The sequence below is a fragment of the Elephas maximus genome, chromosome 5 (genome assembly GCF_024166365.1).
Source record: "Elephas maximus indicus isolate mEleMax1 chromosome 5, mEleMax1 primary haplotype, whole genome shotgun sequence".
NCBI lineage: Eukaryota > Metazoa > Chordata > Mammalia > Proboscidea > Elephantidae > Elephas > Elephas maximus.
Window position 1 is genome coordinate 86,125,393 of NC_064823.1, and position 22,439 is coordinate 86,147,831.

Here is a 22,439-nt window from a genome sequence, read left to right on the forward strand (position 1 = left end):
AGTCATAATGGATAGAGAGTTGGGCAATGCTCAACTCTATCAGACAATTGAACTGTGCACACACCTGACAGCCATTACAACTCTGACTTCATTGTTATGACATTGACACTGACTTCATTGTAGACCAGGTGTATAGTGTGATTTTATTCAGTGTTTTGTACCATAAGAAACATCAGTTGTTAACTTGAAGCTGAGTTGTTCAAGTTTCTCTAACTATAACACCTGCATTGCTTATACCCCCAACGATATGTCTAGTAAAAGAAGTCATGCCACTGAAAGTTATAATCCAAAAAAGAAGGCAAGAAAGGCTATAGACATGGATATGAAGATGAAGCTCATTAAGGCCTATACTAATGGAAAGAAAGTCGGTAAAACAGAGTGTGGAGAAAAACTGTCTCATTCAACCATTTTGACAAGCATTAAGGATAAGAATAGGATTTTGGAGGCAATTAAAATAGCAATTGACATAAAATCGACAATTTTAAGAAGCCAGGGCCAATCCAAGATATGGAGAAGCTGTTGATGATTTGGATAGAAAACCGAATCCAGAAAAAAATTCCTATGAATTTACTGGTAATTCAAAGGAAAGCACGCAGCCCTTTTGAAAACCTGAATGAACCGCAAGAAGAAGACTACAGCAAGTACTTCTATGTCAGCAAGGGCTGGTTTCATTGCTTCAAACACAGATTTGGCTTACCTGACATGCGTATAGCTGGAGAGGCAGGAAGAACCAATATTGAAGCTGCCTAAAAATTCAATAATGAACTGGACAAAACAATACAAGATGAAGAATATCTACCATAGCAGATATTTAACGTGGATGAAGAAGGCTTGTTTTGGAAAAGGGTGCCAGAACAGATCTATATTAACAAAGAGGCGAAGTCGATGCCTAGTTTCAAGGTATTTAAAGACAGAATCACGCTGTTGCTTGAAGGAAATACTGTTGAATTTAAATTAAAAAGTTTCTTGTTTACCATGCAGAGAACACCCCAGCATTCAAAAACATTGATAAAAATAAGCTGCTAGTCTTCTGCAGGAGTAATTCCAAGGCCTGGATAACAATTGTGCTATTCAAACACTGGTTTTTAAATTGTTTCAATCCAGAAGTGTGTGCCTACTGCCTTGGAAAGAGTATTCCTTTCAAGATTCTACTGTTACTTGGTAATGCCCCAGGACATCCTCCTCACGTAGATGATCTAAGACAAGACGTGAAAGTGGTGTATCTACCTTCCAATATGGCAGCTGTGATTCAGCCTGTGGATCCAGGTGCAATCACCACCTTCTAGGCATACTACCTATGGACTATGTTTGCTCAGGCAATAGCTGCAATAGATGGAGGTGCAGGAACATTGCACAATTTCTGGAAGAATTATAATATTCTCCAGTGTATCTGAAACATTGCATTTTCCTTGTACAAAGTTATGGGAAAATGCATGGGGGGGACATGGAAAAAATTGCTGATTTATGTGAACATGCTCCAAGCATTTGATCAGGATAATATGATGGAAGAGGTCTGTGGAAAAATCATCCATATGGCAAAGATGCTGAACTGAGAACTTGATATTGTCGATGTAGAACAGCTCATAGATCACGTAGAAGGGAATTGACCCATCAGGGCTGAATGGATTTTGAAGGGGAAAGAAATGCTGAAGAAGAAAGAAATAATGAGGAAGAGGAAGGAGAGTTGTCAAAAATTTTTACAGTGAAAAGATTAGCTGAAGCTTTTTCTAAACTAAATCAGGGACTTCATTTGCTTGAAAACATGGACCCAAACACTGATCGCTTTGCTGAAATCAATAGGCCAATTTGGGAAGCAGTGAGATGTTACCAGGAAATGTATGAGACAAAAAGAAAACAGCCATATAGACAACTCTCACTAATTTTTCTGACCTGAAACGCCATCCTTATTCCCAGGGATAATCCAGATGATCCAGAACCTTCCATAAGAGGAGTTATCACTGCAATTGACAAAATGCCAACATTGTCCAACTGTTCTTCATTGTCTGAGTAAGTTTTTATGTTTCATGTATTTTTTTATGTATGCACGTATTAAAATATATCTGAAAGTTTGCGTGTGATGTTTTCAACCCCCAAAGACAAATAAAGATCAGATTTGTAAAGATACTGATAATAAAAGGCAATATAAAAAAAAAAAAAAAATGAAGTATTCCACTTAACCTCAGAACTGACTTACAACAGAGTCATCAAGATGAATTCCTGTAGTAAGTCAGGGACTACCTGTACTGCATTCTGAATGACAGCGCTGCAACCAGTGGTGTGCTGGTAAACTGGCTTTTTTCAAAGCCATCTCTTACTCTGAGCCCTACTCAAACCTGGCCAACTTTCAAGAAACAAATGAATGAATCAGAGAAGCATTCCCAAATGTTGCCTCCAAAATCCAAAGAGGCCTACCAAGTGCTGAGCCTTTCTCTAGGGAACCTCTAAAAACTTCCCCTATTCAGGACCAACCCTTGAATCTTATTAGGGTATCTGAGTACATAACAATTCTTGTTCAACCATTGTGATTAGCATCGTGTCAACAATACAGTGAACCAGCATAATATTCTGCAATGTCAAGAAACTCAGGATCCCCAGGGCTATACTACAACAAAAAAGGAGAGTCAACACAATTCTAGGACAAGAGAGTGATTATACAGCAGTGATAGAAGATATGGCTCGATTTCAACACTGCCATGGAGGCTTCTTTGAATTTCACCGCATGCCTTGAGTTGATAATTGGCAATACTGAGCCCATTCTTTTCTTTTTTTCAAGGTTTCTAAAGGAGCTAACAAAAGCCAGTTAACTCCATAGTTACTATCTTTACTTTTGCCACAATAGCATTTAGCGCTACTATCACTATATAAGCCAATGACTCACTTTCTCCTGTACCTCTTCTCAATCCATCACTAGTTACAGTCTTAATACTGATGCTACTTCATGCCACCACCCTACCACCTGCCACCAGTAATGGGGCCTGATAACTCTGCAACCAGTGAACTACCAGTTCCAAAATCCCATTTTGAGGTCTGCTTTCTAGAGTTATGTCTCGCACCAACTGTCTTAGCCTGGGTTCTCCTTATAAATGGAGTCTGAGGCAAGAGCTTGAATACACGTATTTTACTATGGGATGTGCTCACCCACTAAGATGGCTCCCTCAGAGGAACCATCTACAATGCATCTCAAAATTCTCTGTTTGGAGGGTGGAAGAGAGTAGTATTTATCTACAAATGCCTGTTTCCCATTGTCAAGGCTTGTCTCCTGGGGTGTTAACTCCCTCATACTTCCAGCTTTGAACATGCATCAGAATGATGGAGAGTGAGGTGATGTCGGGTTAAACCTGTTCACAATAAGATAATATAGTAACATTTGAAGGAGGAAAGTTGGGCTGAAAGGATGTGAGGTAAGACCTAAGCAGTGCCCCACTCAGGCTGTGTTTCCGGAAGGGAAGAAGTCTGAAAACCCTGGTAAATATGAGTAAGGTCATAAAAAAAAAAAAGTCATAGACCCCATTAAATATATTAAAATCTGTAGAGTGAGTTTCAAGAAATCAGGACAAGGTCTGTTTTATTCATCGTAGTAAGAGCTCCACAAATATCTGTTGAATGAATGAGTGAAACAACAAATGAATAAATGAACATTGCTGCTTATAGTCCAACTCTTAATGGGATGCAATTTAAAACCATGCCATTTCACCTCCTAAATATATAAAAATATGATTCCTCATGATCGAATAACAGTGAACTTTAACATTCCATCACACTTTATCCAGGCAATCAATCTCAATCATCCCTTAATAATAGGCATTGGGTACAAAAGGCAGACTCATGTTCCTGTTGATTTAATCAAACGGTATTTACAGAAAAACACAGGAAATTTAAATAATGACATAATTGTGCTTTAAAACTAATAGGAAAAATGTATTTAAAATGAAGCAGATTTTAAGGTAGTTTAGAAATTTCTGAGTATGTAGTCAATTTTTGTTTGGGTTTTGAGGAATATTATCTTCTGTTCTCAGTTTAGGGGCAAAGTGATGCGGAAGTCTAGTGTAATCACAAAGCTATATACCTCCTCTAGAAGCCATTTTGCCCTTCCCTACTACTACGTATATTTTTAATGAATTTTGTGTGTGTGTTTCGAGAGAGAATGTCAGGCAGACAGAGAGAGGAAGACAATAAAATAAGAAAATAAGGTGTCAGCTTACTTGTAATCAATTATAAAGAGTTGCCCCTCATCACATAGATTTCAGAATTAATTCATTTTCAATTATGTAATTGGTTTGAGTTGATATTTCTGTTATACTGCTCTACTTTCTCTGTTCTTTTTTAAAACAAAAAGTGTGCATATCTAAAGTGGCCAGTTATGGTGAAACTATAGCCATGAAGAGTGTTTTTATGAGAGCAGTGCTACTATATATAAGTTCTGAGCTAATGATCCCATTAATGATCCCACTGCTAAGTTCTAATTCTGTGGCTTCCAACTTTTTCAAGTATGTGGATCCTTTTTTTTTTTACCAAAAAATTATCAACAACTACCACCCATAATAACTACTCTTAATTCAGCAAAGTCTTCAAGCAAATTTAAATTTTATTAATTAGAAGAGTTTTGTTTTTGTTTCTGTTGTTGTTGTTGGGTGCCATCAAGTCAACTCTGACTCATAGCTACCGCATGTGATGCAGTACAACTGCCCCATAGGGTTTTCTTGGCTGCAGTCTTTATAGGATCTGATTGTCTGGTCTTTCTTCCACAGAACTGCTGTGTAAGTTCAAATTGCCAACCTTTCTGTTAGTAACCAAATGCTTAATCACAATTAGAAAAGTACTTAAATATAATTGAAAAATAGAAGTATGGAAAAGATGTAGTCCACTTATAGTCGTTGCTCACTTGCTAATAGTAGAGTACTGGTTGAGGTGTAGTTCCTGGATCAAAATAAACCAAAAACCAAACTCGTTGCCATTGAGTTGATTCCAACTCATGGCAACTCCATGTGTTAGAGAGTAGAATTGCTCCACAATTTTTTTTTTCCTATAATCTTTACAGAAGCAGATAGCCAGGCATTTCTTCCATGTTGCCACTGGGTGGGTTCCAACTGCCAACTTTTGGATTGGTAGTCAAGCACAAACTGTGCCATCTAGATGCTTTCCCAAAGCTCTCAATTTCGACTCATAGTGACCCTATAGGACAGAGTAGAACTGGCCCATAGGGTTTCCAAGGCCGTAAAACTTTACAGAAGCAGGCTGCCACATCCCGTAGAGCAGCTGGTAGATTTGAACCACAGATCCTTTGGTTAGCAGCTGAGCATTTAACCACTGCACCACCAGGGCTCCTTTAGGTAGTTTACTGGGTCAAAATACTTGGTTTCAAATTCAGACTGTACTTATCAGAAAACTCTCTAAGCCTTGGTTTTTGCATTTGTAAAAAGCAGATGATGGTAACATATATACTATATATATACACACATATACCTATACCTATCTATCTATTTGTACATACAGATATGTACATACATGTATACACATACTCCTCACTTATCAACTTTATTATATGATATTTTCCATTCACAACAATAGTAAAAAATCTACTATCCAACTATTTTGCACATTAACAACAGACGTCTGGTAGTAATGAATGCTGAGGTGTGTAGTGACAGTAACACTGGCTGTGATGGTTACTGCTATATGTCAGTGTGGCTGTGATGGTTTAAGTTATGTGTCAGTGTGGCTGGGCCATGATTAGTGGTTTCGCAATTATGTAATGATGTAATTTTGGAGTTATGTAATGAAATTGTCATCCTCTATTTTGAGTTCTGATGTGGTCATCCTCTGTGTATTCCTTCCATCTTCTTTTGATGCTTCCTGCATCATTTAATATTTTCCCCATAGAATCCTTCACTATTGCAACTCAAGGCTTGAATTTTTTCTTCAGTTCTTTCAGCTTGAGAAACGCCTAGCATGTTCTTTCCTTTTGGCTTTCCATCTCCAGCTCTTTGCACATGTCATTATAATAGTTTACTTTGTCTTTTCTAGCTGCCCTTTGAAATCTTCGGTTCTTTTACTTCATCAATTCTTCCTTTTGCTTTAGCTGCTCGACATTCAAGAGTAAGTCTCAGAGTCTCCTCTGACATCCATCTTGGTCTTTTCTTTCTTTCCTGTCTTTTCAATGACCTCTTGCTTTCTTCATGTGTGATGTCCTGGATGTCATTCCACAACTCATCTGGTCTTTGGTCACTAGTGTTCTATGTGTCAAATCTATTCTTTAGAACCTGGAATGTATGAAGTATGAATCTAGGAAAATTGGAAATCATCAAAAATGAAATGGAACACATAAAGATTGATATCCTAGGCATTAGTGAGCTGCAATGGACAGGTATTGGCCATTTTGAATCAGACAATCATACAGTCTACTATGCTGGGAGTGACAACTTGAAGAGGAAGGTTGTGTCATTCATCATCAAAAAGAATATTTCAAGATCTATCCTAAAGTACAACGCTGTCAGTGATAAGATAATAGCCATACGCCTACAAGGAAAACCAATTAATACGACTATTATTCAAATTTACGCACCAACCACTAGGGCCAAAGGTGAAGAAATAGTAAATTTTTATCAGCTGCTGCAGTCTGAAATTGACTGAACATGCAATCAAGATGCATTGATAATTACTGGTGATTGGAATGTGAAAGTTGGAAACAAAGAAGAAGAATCAGTAGTTGGAAAATATGGCCTTGGTGATAGAAACAATGCCAGAGATTGAATGATAGAATTTTGCAAGACCAGCAACTTCTCCGTTGCAAATACCTTCTTTCACCAACATAAATGGCAGCTATACACATGGACCTCACCAGATGGAACACACAGAAATCAAACTACATCTGTGGAAAGAGACGATGGAAAAGCTCAATATCATCAGTCAGAACAAGGCCAGGGGCCGACTGTGGAACAGACCATCAGTTGTTCATATTCAAGTTCAAGCTGAAACTGAAGAAAATTAGAGCAAGTCCACAAGAGCCAAAATATGACCTTGAGTATATCCCACCTGAATTTAGAGACCATCTGAAGAATAGATTTGACACACTGAACACTAGTGACCGAAGTGGAATACTACGTATGGATAAAGAACAATGATGAATCCACGAAACATTTCATAACATGGAGGAATCTGGAAGGCATCATGCTGAGTGAAATTAGTCAGTTGCAAAAGGACAAATTTTGTATAAGACCACTATTATAAGAGTTCAAGAAATAGTGTTAACAGAGAATAAAATATTCTTTGATGGTTATGAGAGTGGGGAAGGAGGGAGGGAGAGGGGTATTCACTAAAATTAGATAGTAGACAGGAACTATTTTAGGTGAAGGGAAAGACAACACACAATACAGGAGAGATAAGCACAACTGGACTTAACCAAAAGCAGTTTCCTGAATAAACTGAACAGTTCGAAGGCCAGCATAGCAGGGGCAGGGGTTCAAGGACCATGGTTTCAGGGGACATCTAGGTGAATTGGCATAATAAAATCTATTAAGAAAACATTCTGCATCCCACTTTGGAGAGTGGCGTTTGGGGTCTTAAATGCTAGCAAGCGGCCATCTATGATGCATCAATTGGTCTCAACGCACCATGATCAAAGGAGAACAAAGAACACCAAAGACACAAGGTAATTATGAGCCCAAGGGACAGAAAGGGCCACATAAACCAGAGACTACATCAGCCTAAGACCAGAAGAACTAGATGGTGCCCAGCTACAACTGATGTTTGCCCAACAGGGAACACAAGAGAGAACCCCTGAGGGGAGCAGGAGGGCAGTGGGCTCCAGGTCCCAAATTCTTAAAAAGACCAGATTTAATGGCCTGACTGAGACTAAAAGGACCCCAGAGGTCATGGTCCCCAGCCCTTCTGTTAACCCAAGACAGGAACCATTCCCAAAGCCAACTCTTCAGGCAGGGATTAGACTGGACTATGGAATAGAATAGAAAATAATACTGGTGAAGAGTGAGCTTCTTCGATCAAGTAGACACATGAGACCACATGGGCAGCTCCTGTCTGGAGGGGAGATGAGAGGGCAGAGGGTGTCAGAATGGACATGAAAATAGAGAGTGGAGGGAAGAGTGTGCTGTGTCATTAGGGGGAGAGGAACTAGGAGTATATAGCAAGGTGTATATAAATTTTTGTATGAGAGACTGACTTTATTTGTAAACTTTCACTTAAAAAAAACACAATAAAAATTTAAAAAAGAATGAAGAAATCAATGTGAAAACAACAGTACTGTAGGATTTAAATTTTTTTAATCCCCTATTATAACATCACAAGTGGCAGTTAGACTATCTTGAAGGTCTCATTTATCTGTGAAAGATATTAGCCTAACCTAATCAGTGCAGACATATCTCAGTGCAGACTCTCAAATATGCTCTTATATGAGAATAATTCTAGATGATAAATGTCAATCCAAAACAAACACACACAAATAATATTAAATTTAAACTCCAAATAAACATTACTTGCACTAATTAAATGCACTGGGGAGTATAAGGCTTTTAAAATAATGAAATGTTAATTGGAATAGTTAAGAAAACTGAAAAATAATTAATATTATAAATTTACAAAGCTATTAGAATAATGGCTCATACCCAACATTCAGAGGCAAGACAGTAAATAAACCTACTGTTCAAGCAAAGCAAATAAATAAAAGGATTCTCCAAGTCACTTAGTTCAAAAGCTTAAATATTTTTGTTCAGTTCCTCAACATTACAGAGCAATTTAGCATTTTCAAACACTTAGTCTTTTCAATACTAATTTTCATCTTAGTATTGAAATAGATTTCCAGAGCAGATAAAAAAGGAAAAAAACAAACAAAAACTAAATATAAATACTTAAAAATTAAAGTTCAGTTTTTTTACAGTTTGGAATATGCCAATAAAATTTATTCTTAAATAATTGTTTTCTCATTGTTGTAAACTTATAGGCAAAGTCTTTAGATAGATTTTAGGTATTTTTTAGTTGTGTTTATACAAACTTATGTGCAACAATAATAAAATCAGCATAAATCCAATATCCTCACTCTTCCATTTCTCAGTCAGCTCTGACAGCAGCTGCCCACGCAGCCCTTCTTTCTCTGACCCTAGTCACCTGGAGCTAGCTTAAGATCTGATGAACTAAAAGGACACTGTCCTTCAGACTGCCAAATAGGTAGATGTCAGCTGCAAGTTTGAGGGGCCCAGGATCTTCCTTTACTTCTGACCTGCTGGCTGTAGATTCCAGGGTTTAACTCTGCCCCTTCAGGATGCCAGCCACGAGCTCAGGGGTCCCAAGCCTGCTTATTTCTGACTTGCTAGCTCCCATCACTTCCTTGAGTTTGATAAATTGCTGGAACGAATCACAGAACCTGTGGAAAGTACTATATTTACAATTACAGCTTTATTATAAAGGATACAAATTAGGATTAGCACAAAGACAAGACGTATAGGGTGAGGTCTGGGAGGGTTCCCAATGTCAAGCTTCCATGTCCTAAAGGATTTGAGTCACCCTTCCAAGAGCAGATGTTTTCACCCACCAGCATGCCCATAGAGCTTCAGTGTCCAGATCTTTTACTAGGAGTCTCACCATGTAATGCAAACTCTAGCCCCTCTCCCCTAAGGTCGATTGATGGTCTTTTTAGCCAGACCAGTCCCTGTTCTCTAAGACTGGTCAATATTATGAGGTGATTATGAGGTACTACACCGTAGGTCTTTCTGGCCTGGCCAGCCCCCACTCCAGAGTTACCTAATCACCTCACCTTATCTGTTAGTTAGGTATGGTCTGACAGTTAAATTCCAAGGCACCAAGGAGCCAAGGACAAAGGCAAAACTACTTGAAATAAAGCTAATCTTTATCATACAATATGCATATAGAGTATTTCCAGAGTATTTCCTCTTCCAGTATGATGGAATAACAGAAGAAACAAGTATCCAACTAGGTCACCTGTTGGAATGTTTTCAGGCATTAAACAGAAAGTGACACAAATTTGAGATCCCTGAGAGTAAAGAACCTCTCAAGATAAGTCCCAATGTTGCCCTGGCTTTCTATTAGTGGAAAATTTCCTGACTTCAGTGTATCAAGCTGAGGAGGCAGAGATCAGAGTTTAAGACAGCTGAAGCAAATGCAATTTGTAGGGCAGGTTACCAGAGAGGAAGAATCTCCATGGGAGCAGAGATTGCTCAGAGTCTGTGTGGAGGTTACTCACATGTCCTTGGCCAAGGCTGGCCTGGGCTCAAACAGGCTAAGAATATATGAGCCTTGCTAATGGGTACTAGGTTTCTTCTTCTTTCTTTTTAGTAACAACTTTATTGAGATATAATTCATATATCATACAATTTACACATGTAAAATGTACAATTTAATGTTTTTTAGTATATTCAGAGATGTGTGAAACCATCACGACAGTCAATTTTAGAACATTTCTCACCTCAAAAAGAATCCCTGTTCCATTTACCTATCACTTCCATATGCTGGCTCACCCACCAGCCCTAAGCAAACACTAATCTATTTTCCGTCTTTATAAATTTTCCAATTCTGGACATTTCATATAAATGGAATCCTCAGGTAGCTTATACCTTCAAAGTTCATTCATGTAGTAGCATGTATCAGTACTTCATTCCTTATTATTGTTATATAATATCCCACTGTATGAATGGTTGTCCATACATCAGATAATGGACAATTGGATTGTTTCCAACTTTTGGAAATTATAAATAATGTTACTGTAAACATTTGTGGGTTTTTTGTTGTTATTGTTAAAAAAAAAAATTAAGCCAATAGCAGAAATCGACCGGTTTATTTTCATCTATTCTTACTCTCCGCTCCGTTCTCCACACACTCAGCACACGTGTAATTTTGTTTTCAAAGCCTATCTTCCTAACTAGATTAGAAGTTTGGTGAGGGGGAGGACCATACAGTTCTTTTTGCCATTATACCTCCAACAGCTTGTGTGATATCTGGCAAAAAGTGGTGTGAATCATATGTGAGTTAAATAAATAAATGAAAGGCTTCTTTTGTTGAAAGATATAGGGGAGAAAGAACACAAAATAAAGAGTATTCCAAAGAAAAGAGTGTGTGAAAAGGGCTTTGGAAGACCAAGCAGCAGAATGTGTTCTGTGAACCATTAAGTTCCAGGTGTACTAAATTTAATATGCAAGACGGAAGGTGCCTCACAGAGGTCGGTAGGGTGAGGTCATGGACTTTGAGCACAGACATTTGTCCGAAGGGTTTTAAACATGGAGGCAGTAACACAGCCTTATTTGCTTTTTAGATAAATAATGGCCATCACAGAGGTGAAAATGATCTGAAGGTATGTTTGTCAGGATCCTTTTAATTGCAAGTGACATAAACTCAGCTTGAACAAGCTTAAGCAAAAAGGAATATTTATTGTAAGGCTATTGGAATTTCTCATGGAAGTCAAGGAGGGAAAAATGGTTGAGATACAGGAACACCCTGAAATCCAGATCGTTCTCTGCTCATCTTTGCACATTAACATTAAAGGTATTACGTAAAGCTACTAATATCCATTCCATCAGGTCTTTTATCAAGGAAAGATATAGATAATGCATGTTAGAAGCATAAAGAAAATCCAGATGAAGAGAAAAATCTGGCAAGTGAAATCAATTTGGAGAAGGTCATTTCTATTAGAATGCTACAATAGAAAGATTTTACCGTCTTGTAGCACTATAAAATGTTAATGGTACTGCTTTGGTAAAGAGTGTAAAAAACTGAGAGTTACTAAAAGTAGAGAAATGTGATAGGGAATAGAATTAAAGATCGACTTTTACTGCCTTACAATTTTGTCTACAACTAGACCTGTTTAGGGGAAAATCTACTTTTCTTCTGAAAACAGTGGTGAGATGGAGAAATAGACTATTTCAAATGAGTTCTCTAAAGGCAAAACAACTCTTGTAAAATTTCGCTGCTTCTGGTTTTTGTTGTTGTTAGGTGCCATCAAGTCGGTTCCGACTCATAAGGACCCTATGTACCACAGAACGAGAAAAACTGCCCGGTCCTGCATCATGCTCACAATCGTTATCCTTGAGACCATTGTTGCAGAAGTCTTGCCATCCCTCCCTCTAAGGAGAATTCTGGTTGTACTTTTTCCAAGACAGATTTGTTCGTTCTTTTGGCAGTCCATGGTATATTCAATATTCTTCACCAACACCACAATTCAAAGGCATCAATTCTCTTCCTTGGTCTTCCTTATTCATTGTCCAGCATTCACATGCATATGACGTGATTGAATATACCACGGCTTGGGTCAGATGCATCTTAGTCTTCAAGGTAACATCTTTGCTTTTTAACACTTAAAAGAGATCCTTTGCAGCAAATTTGCCCAAAGTAATGCATCTTTTGTTTTCTTGGCTGCTGCTTCCATGGGAGAAACCCTGGTGGCGTAGTGGTTAAGCGCCACAGCTGCTAACCAAGAGGTCAGCAGTTTGAAACTGCCAGGAGCTCCTTGGAAACTCTATGGGGCAGTTCTACTCTGTCCTATAGGGTCACTCTGAGTCAGAATCAACTTGATGGTAGTGGGTTTGGTTTTTTTTTTGTTTGTTTGCTTCCAAGGGTGTTGATTGTGAATCCAAGTAAAATGAAATCCTTGACAACTTCAATCTTTTCTCTGTTTATCATGATTTTGCTTACTGGTCCAGTTGTAAGGATTTTTGTTTTCTTTATGTTGAGGTGGAACCCCTACTGAACGCTGTGGTCTTTGATCTTCATTAGTAAGTGCTTCAAGTCCTCTTCGCTTTCAGCAAGTAAGGTTGTGTCATCTGCATAATTCAGGCTGTTAATGAGTCTTCCTCCAATCCTGATGCCCCGTTCTTCTTCATATAGTTCAGCTTCTTGTATTATTTGCTCAGCATACAGATTGAATAGGTATGGTGAAAGATACAACCCCGATGCATACCTTTCCTGACTTTAAACCACTCAGTATTCCTTATTCAAACAACTGCCTCTTGATCTGTGTAAAGGTTCCTCAGAAGCACAATTAAGTGTTCTGGAATTCCCATTCTTCGCAATGTTATCCATAATTTGTTATGATCCACACAGTCAAATGCCTTTGCATAGTCAATAAAACACAGGTAAACATCCTTCTGGTATTCTCTGCTTTCAGCCAGGACCCATCTGACATCAGCAACGGTATCCCTGGCTCCACATCCTTTTCTGAATCCACCCTGTCAAAATACTGCTGCAGCCACTTTTGAATGATCTTCAGCAAAATTTCGCTTGCGTGTGATATTAATGATATTGTTCTATAATTTCTGCATTCTGTTGGATCACCTTTCTTGAGAATAGGCATAAATATGGATCTCTTCCAGTTGGTTGGCCAGGCAGCTGTCTTCCAAATTTCTTGGCATAGTAAGTGAGTGAGCACTTCCAGCACTGCATCCGTTTGTTGCAACATCTCAATTGATATTCCATCAATTCCTGGAGCCTTGTTTTTCACCATTGCCTTCAGTGCAGCTTGGGCTTCTTCTTTTCATTGGTTCCTGATCATATGCTACCTCTTGAAATCGTTGAACGTTGACTAATTCTTTTGAGTATAGTGACTCTGTAGTCCTTCCATCTTCTTCTGATGCTTCCTGTATTGTTTAATATTTTCCCCCATAGACTCCTTCACTATTGTAACTCGAGGCTAGAATATTCTCTTCAGATCTTTCAGCTTGGGAAACACTGAGCATGTTCTTTTCTTTTTGTTTTCTATCTCCAGTTCTCGGCACATGTCAGTATGAATCTTTGTCTTCTCGAGCTGCCCTTTGAAATCTTCTGTTCAGCTCTTTTACTTCATTATTGCTCCCTTTTGCTTTAGCTCCTCGATGTTGAAGAGCAAGTTTCAGAGTCTCTTCTGATATCCATTTTGGTCTTTTTTTTTTTTTTTTTTCCTGTCTTTTCAATGTCCTTTTGCTTTCTTCATGTATGATGTCCTTGATGTCTTTGGACATTAGTGTTCAAAGTGTCAAATCTGTTCTTGAGATGGTCTCTAAATTCTGGTGGGATATACTCAAGGTCATATTTTGGCTCTCGTGGACTTGCTCTGATTTTCTTCAGTTTCAGCTTGAACTTGAATATGAGCAATTGATGGTCTGGTCCACTGTCAGCCCCTGCCCTTGTTCTGACTGATGATATTGAGCTTTTCTGTCATCTCTTTCCACAGATGTGATTGATTTGATTCCTGTGTGTTCCATCAGGCAAGGTCCATGTGTATAGTCGCCATTTATGTTGGTGAAAATGGTATTTGCAATGAAGAAGTCATTGGTCTTGCAAAATTTTATCATTCAATCTCTGGCATTGTTTCTATCACCAAGACCATATTTTCCAACTACTGAGGCTTCTTTGTTTCCAACTTTCGTATTCCAATCGCCAGTAATTATCAATGCAAACTGATTGCATGTCCGATCAATTTCAGGCTGCAGAAGCTGATAAAAATATTCAATTTCTTCATCTTTGGCCTTAGTGGTTGTTACATAAATTTGAATAATAGTCGTATTAACTGGTCTTCTTTGTAGACATATGGATATTATCCTATCACACTGTACTTCAGGATAGATCTTGAAATGTTTTCCTCTCTAAATTGTCATTCCCAGCATAGTAGACTATATGATTGTCTGATTCAAAATGGCCAGTTCTAGTCCATTTCAGCTCACTGATGCCTAGGATATTGATGTTTATGCATTCCATTTCGTTTATGATGATTTCCAATTTTCCTAGATTCATACTTCATACATACCAGGTTCTGATTATTAATGGATATTTGCAGCTGTTTCTTCTCATTTTGAGTCATTCCACATCAGTAAATGAAGGTCTCGAAATCTTTACTCCATCCACATCATTAAGGTCAACTCTACTTTGAGGAGGCAGCTCTTCCCCAGTCATCTTCTGAGTACCTTTCAAGTGGGGGGCTCATCTTCTGGCACTGTATCAGGCAACGTGCTACTGTTATTCATAAGGTTTTCAGTGGCTGATTCTTTTCAGAAGTAGACTGCCAGGTCCTTCTTCCTAGTCTGTCTTAGCCTGGAAGCTCAGCTGAAACTGTCCTCCATGGGTGACCCTGCTATCTGAATACCCGTGGCATAGCTTCCAGCATCACAACATGCAGGCCCCCACAGTACATCAAACTGACAGACACTGATTAGTTAAATATTTCATGAATATTTCTCTAAAAAAATCTATTTCTGGGCCCAGCATTTCCACTTTTGGGTAGATATCCAAATGAATTGAAAGCAGAGACTGAAACAGATACTTGCACGCTAATGTTCATTGCAGCATTATTCACAATAGTCAAAATGTGGAAACAACCCAAGTGTCCATCAACAAATGAATAGATAAACAAAATGTGGTACACATGTACAATGGAGTATTATTCATCAATTATTGTAATTGCGGTCAATAAGTTGTACACCTGCAAAAAGTTGGATTGGCAAATGTTGTATACTTACAAAAAAAAAAAAAGAGTAGCTGCTGAGGCTGCTTGTGTACAACCAAACACCTCATAGGATTTTATTCCTTGTTTTGGAGATTTAGGCTCATTGTTTCATGGGATATCCCAGTTAATTGGTCTCTAAATGTGATTAGTGCTTCTTTTCCACCTACTAGTTCTTTGCTTAGTGCCTGGAGTCTTAAAAGTCTGCAAGCAGCCATCCAAAGCATGGTAATAGGTCTCTATTTGCCTGCAGCAACAGAGGAAGAAAGAGGTCAGGAATATGAGGAGGATGTTGCTAATTGCCTCCTTGAATAACTGCCTCCTTTGCTAAGAGACCAGAAGAACTGGGTGGTGTCTGGCTACCATTGCTAAATTTTTCCATCAAAGAGTGTATAGAAAAATCCTGATCAAAAGGGGAAAAATCCAATTCTCATGGATTCCAGACTTTCTGGAGCCATGGAGCCTGGATAAACGCTTGAAACTATTGCCCTTAAACCAAAAATACCCCCTGAAGTCTTCTTAAAACCAAAACAATACTTTAGCTTAAATAGTAAAAAATGTTTGCCTTGAGCATTATGCTCTTTTAAGAGCTACCTATATGGGATCAAAGTGACAACAGCAACTCAAAAGATTAGATAGGAACCTTAGGGGGCTGTGAGTTTATGTAATTAGGGGAGGAACAACTCAGAAAAGGAGGGTAAGAATGGTTGCAGAAGTTGAAAAACGTAAACTTCACTGAATTGTATGTGTAGAAATGGTTGAATTGGTGTATTTTTGCTGTGTATATTCTCAACAACAACAACAAAATAAATTTTTTTAAAAAGAGTGAGAAATGAATGTCTGTCTGATGCATGCTACAACATGGATGAAACTTGAAAACATATGTTGAATGAAATAAGCCAGATACAAAAGGACAAATATTGTATAACTTCACTGGTATGAAATATCAAAAAAAGGCAAATGCATAGAGACCAAAGTAGATTAGTGTTTACATGGGGCAGGTGGGAGGGGGCCTGTGGAGTTATTGCTTAATGAATACTGGGTTTCCATTTGGAGTGATGAGAACATTTTGGGAATAGATAGTTGTGATGGTTGCACAACCTAGTGAACGTAACTAATGTCACTGAATTGTACACTTTAAATGACTAAAATGGCAAATTTTGTTATATGTATTACCACAATACATTTTTAAATGTGCATGTGTAATTTAAATAATAAGTATAAAATGAACACTTGTATTCTCACCAAAAATAAATCTATTTCTGGAATAAATTTCTGAGTTGCTTTGACTGCTGCTGTAAACCTTTTCTCCCCATCTGACCTACTAGTATAATCACTGCCACATGATGTTACTTATTTAGGCCAATCATGATTCTTTCTTCCTGGTTTTAGAATTGCTGTAAGCACTCAACATTTTAAAGATTAAGGAGAGTTACATAAATAAAACTGAGAAGAGTTTCATATATTTAGCTACTAGCATGTTAGTGCCAATTTTCACTTAGCAAAAGATAAACTCAACCAAGCGAATGTATTTGGCAGTTTTTGTAGAGATTTCTCAAGAGGACACCTAAACGAGATGTTGCAATTCTTGCTACATGTTGTTTATCATTAAACAAAAGTGGTAGACATTATTGCCAAAGCAGAGATAAAGTTATAATTTTTTTTTTTTTTAATGAGAGACCAGGTTGCTCTCAAACTCTGTAGCAAAATTCATGGGAAACAATTCAAATGTATCTTTGAATGAACTAATTGTTAGAAAAGTACTGTGAAATAATATTAAATAATAAATCATACAAAAGTTCATATGTTGCATTATCTTAAAAAAGCGGAAACTATAGAAACATACTACTAACATGTTAACAGCTATTCCTTCTGAGTTCTGGGGTTCTTGTTTTTTTTTTTGTTTTAACTTTTTTCACTCATTTAGGGTTTCTTTACTTCCAAATAATTTACAGTAAGCATAAAGCACATTTTTAAAGTTAACTTGTAAAATAAACTAGTAGTTGAACCAAAAGGGAAAGTTTAAAAGATTTGTAATAAGCAATAAGAAGATATAATAGGTCCTTGAAGGGAAAACTATCTTTCCACATTATTTAGTGCAGAAATGTTTACAGTAGTTGCTAATTTCATTTACCATATGAATTATTGACTCTGCTTTGATCTTGCTTAGTTATCATTTTCCTACAAGGTGAACTGTTTTCTTAACCTAGCTCCCCAAGTATTTTCAATATAGATAGGTCTGACTAAAAATGTAACTGCTTATTGCTGTTTATTGATATTTTAATGGAATCTACCCATTCAATCTTCCACTTTGTTACAGGACTGATTAGTTCCAATGACATTCTCAGATATGATTATAAATTTGGAGAGTCAGTGGGAGAAAGTGGCAACAACTAGAATAACAGGTAACATTAATGCATATTACCATGTCTAAGTGTTACAACAAACCCTGCAATGAATTATCTTCATTAAACTCAGAAGGACCTTGTGATATGGATGCTAAGAGTTATCACTATTTTACAGAGGAGGAAAATGAGGCTCAGGGAGCCAAAATAAATTTCCCAAGATTACACAGCCAGTAAGAGTTGTGTAGAGATTAGATTTCACAGTCTGTGTACCCAATCCTTACCTGACCCTGCTTCCTGAAAAACAAGGCTGGCAAAGAACTAGCAGCTATACTACTTCTGACTATCGATAGCTACCTGTGCCTCTGTGCCTCTCTGTGCAAGTCTCAGAATCTACCTGGGTTCAGTTTCCTCTTCTGTAAAATGGAGATGGTGAAATCTATGATCTATAAGGCCACTGTGAGCACCTAAATCATATTATCCTAAAATGTACTAGAAGAAAGAACTTTAAACAAGCTGTAAGGAGATCAATATTTGCCACTGATTTTTATGATTTGGGGCAAGTCATTTAACCTCTCTAGTATATTATTGGCCCACTTCAAGGACTATTTTTAACAATATGTATGCCAGTGCTTCAATAAGTATAAAACAGCATAAAGCATTAGCACATCATCTCATATAAAATTGTTTATAACATTGAAATTATGGATTTGGAGAGTGACATTGAATTGGCTTATCACTCTTTTTCCCCCCCATATTGCTTAATCATCTGATCTGTAATATTTTAAGATAATCCTTATTCGTAGTTGGTTTAAACAAAGAGGGAGAGAGACAGACAAAAAGACAGAGATCATCTCCAAAATCTCCATTTATACATGAGAAGGACAGGGAATGTCCAAATAAGACACATAATCTTATAACAAGGAACAAACGTACCCCTTACATTCAATACTTTAAATAAATTTTGGAGAAAGGAAGCAGAGGAAAATAATCTATGTACACTCTGGCTCTTCTGAAGTTTGACAAAGTTAATGATTAAAATCTCCTAGATTTTCCAATACATTATCCCCAGGGTGTCTATTTGTATTGATTGATGATATTATTTATCTCTGTGGGCTGAGGGTGACTGGCCTTTGCTTCTGTATAGAGATTAATAATTGATTAGTTCACAGTTGGGAGTCCTAGTAAAAGGGAACTGGTTACTCTTGGCTGTCATCTTTTCCGTGGTTATCTACGGGAGACAGAAGGTTCTGCGGGACTCAGCGACAGGAAGATGAAGGGGGTACTGGTTCTCCTGCTTACTGTAGCATTTGTCCATGCCCTAGAGAGAGGTAAGACTTCCAGTGCTGTGCCCGTTTACAAAAACTCTTCCTAGTCTAGTGTGCTGTTACCATAAAAAAATACAAAATAGGTGATAAACAAGTGAGAATTGGCAAATATGTTAGAGAGAAAGGGGATGATTTGATCAAGAAGGACCTAATCTGAGCTCAGCTGTGCCATATAGTGTTAAATTAGAACTAAAAAAATCAAGATCATAATCTCATGAAAGAGAGAAAAAGGAAGTTAAAGTTCATTGATTCCCCCCCCCCTTTTTTTCCTTTCTTTTTAATAAGTAAGGTCAGGAGAGAATAGTTTGAAATTAATTTTTTTTAATTGTGAAAAGACAGTGCAAATAGAGACTATGATTCATCACTGAGCATTCTTCCAGACTTCAAATATTTATTGTTATCGAGAGTACAATGCACCATGCCAATGGCACATGAAGTGAACTGCCAGATTTCTTTTTTATCCTCTTCAAGGAATCTCACAGTATTTGAAAATGCATTATAGTTCCTAAAAGGCCCCCACGTAAATGAGAATTTCCTATAGCTATGAAACCCAACCAGGTGGTTCATTAAAGCTATTCTTTAAATGGTGTCTTCATTTTTGGGCAATGTTTGAAAACATTTTTAAATGATACAAACTAAAATTCAGAAAAGTATGCAATTTTCTAAGTTTTGCAGCTTGTGGCACCTTCCGTATCAGTTTTAATTTTACTTTTCTGGTTAATCCTTTAATGCTTATAATGGATTCTGCATTCATCTTGTTAGATAAAATTAAATTTTTCATTTAATGCTGTCAGCTAGCAGCCTCACCCAAGTCATACTCCAGCATTAATGCTGATAATCTACCTAACCAATAGAATAAAATGTGTGCATCCCAGGAGTTATCCGTTATTAACTGTGACATGAATAGTCTTATTCCTGACTTTTCCTTATTCTTTTTATATTTTCTTTTCTTTGATCTTACTTTTATCATTCAAATTATTTTAAATTTGATTTTACTCACTCATAAGTAAGCGAAACTGTTGTCATCGAGTTGATTCTGACTTGTAGAGACTCTATACGACAGAGTAGAACTGCCCCATAGGGTTTCCAAGGAGGGACTGGTGGATTCAAACTGCCAAAGTTTTGGTTAGCAACCATATGCTTAACTAGCCCCAGGGAAACCTTGGGCCAATGAGTCAGCTTTCAGGATTCCTTGGGACTTGGACGATTCAGAGGGTTTATAAGGGACACAATTTATTTTGCCTTTTCATATCCCAACATATCTCAGGAAGATTTTACAGTCTTATTGAAGGACCTTTAGCTTACTTGTATAAGACTATAAAATCTTCCTGAGATATAATGGGATTTTAATAAGCAAAATAAATTGTGTCCCTTATAAGACCTCTGAATCGGCCAAGTCCCAAGAAATTTTGAAAGCTGATTCCTTGGCCCAAGTTTTCCCTGGGGCAGATCCAAACCTGAAAATTCTACTGAAACAAGTTCTGATCATGATCTTCAAAGAAAGAAGTTCCAGAAATGGCTACGTTGTAGAATGATATGTGCCTTGCAATTATATAGGACATAACCTGGGGTATGAATCACTGTTTCAGACTGCCAACTCAGTAAGTGTGCATTGGCGTTACCTCAAAATATGACAATGTTCTCTAGAGAATAACAAAGTATTTTGCAAATGATATTTTGACATTCTTCAACAATCCCTCAGACCCTGGTGAAATAGCTGCTAAAATCATCAGGTCAGCTCCCTTGAAGATCTGAACTTCACAATGAACTTCAGTCAGACTACCCAGGGGTCACAGGTCAGATTATATCCCTTGAGACATATCAAATATATTTGTTAGCAATAAATGTCCAGTATTTGAGTACAGTGGTTCTGACCTATTATGAGTTCTTTATTCTCTATTACCTGAGCATGCCCCAAAGAGCAAGGAATCTCCTGCTGACCAAGTCAGATATTTATTCGGAGGCTATGTGTGTTCTCTCCCAGTAGCAAGGCTCATCATTGTCTTAATTTGCCACAGAGCATCCACCAGGAAGCTGCAAAGTGTATGGTTTAGAAGAGTTCAGAGGAATCTTAGGTTCAGAGGAGTCTTGGAAGGTGAGGAATTGGTCTGAGTTGCAGTTCTCTCTGCTTGTTCCAGTTCTAGATAGCTGACCACCCACTGTGTTTTTCTAGAACTGCTTTTCCAAAGTGTGTTTTACTCAAGACTCACCCTTAAAAAAGTTTTCACTATCAAATATATTTAAGAAATAAGCCATACATTAGTCATTCTTGCTGGATTCACCATCAACCCCTTTATTATCTTAAAGGCTCTGGGAAGCTCTACAGAAAAGAAACTTTATTTAACCTAGAATTTGCCAAACATATTGACTCTTTTCTAAAATACCTATGTCCCATAGAACCACCCTTCAGGAAATTTTGGATATAAAAGAGAAAATCTGCTGTCAACGCGAGCATCATCTCCAATTAGGCCAGTATTCTCCCATCGAATGGCACTGGGATTCAGGAGGCAAGCTCTTAGGGGTCTCTTAGGAGAGAAGGCAAAAAAAAGCCAAACTTGTTGCCTTTCAATCAATTTTGATTCATGGCGACCCTATGTGTTGCAGAGTAGAACTGCACCCCCTAGTGTTTTCATGGCTGTGACCTTTTGGAAGCAGATTGCCAGGTCTTTCTTCCCAGGCACCTTTGGGTGGGTTCAAACCACCAATCTTTCCATTAATAGCCCAGCACTTAACTGTTTGGACTACCCAGGGACTGTCTTGGGTGAGACCGAAAAAAAAAACCCAAATGCGTTGCCATAGCGGTAGAGTCGATTCTGACTCAGAGTAGAACTGCCCCATAGGGTTTCCAAGGAGTGGCTGGTGGATTCAAACTGCTGACCTTTTGGTTAGCAGCTGTAGCTCTTAACCACTGCACCACCGGGGCTCCCTTGGGAAAGAAGGGCTTCTTAAATCTGCCAAATCTAGATGGTGTCATAAAAATACTTTCACTTTAGCCACTCCACACCCGACAGAAAGCTGTGTTTGCCAATTCAGTTCCCTCCATTTGGCTTCTTTTCCCAGAGCTAAAATACATGAGGCACTAATCTACTCAATTGTATATTTCCCTTTTCTCAAAAGCAGGCAACAAAGGCTGCTGACACAGTTACACGATTACTAAAAAAAATAATGCCAACAGGAAACAAACCATTGTACTTTATAAGAGCTCTTGTCAAGAAAGGGATATTTATCATGAACATTTTCTTTTTTAAGTATTTAATTTTTGGCCTACATATTTTTACTGAACACAATATCAAACAGCAAGAAGAAAGTCCCCTTTGGGTTGGTGGGAGCTATATT

At 37.8% G+C, this 22,439-nt stretch overlaps 1 protein-coding gene across 1 annotated transcript in view; it reads left to right on the plus strand.

The window, feature by feature from the left end:
- The first annotated feature begins 247 nt into the window (after nucleotides 1-247).
- Nucleotides 248-22,439, plus strand: part of GC (GC vitamin D binding protein) — a 107,590-nt gene continuing 85,398 nt past the window's right edge. Inside the window, exons 1-3 of the mRNA XM_049885284.1 lie at nucleotides 248-368; nucleotides 982-1,266; nucleotides 18,948-19,106. Coding sequence (XP_049741241.1) covers nucleotides 248-368; nucleotides 982-1,266; nucleotides 18,948-19,106 — 565 coding nt within the window. The remainder of the gene's footprint in view (nucleotides 369-981; nucleotides 1,267-18,947; nucleotides 19,107-22,439) is intronic.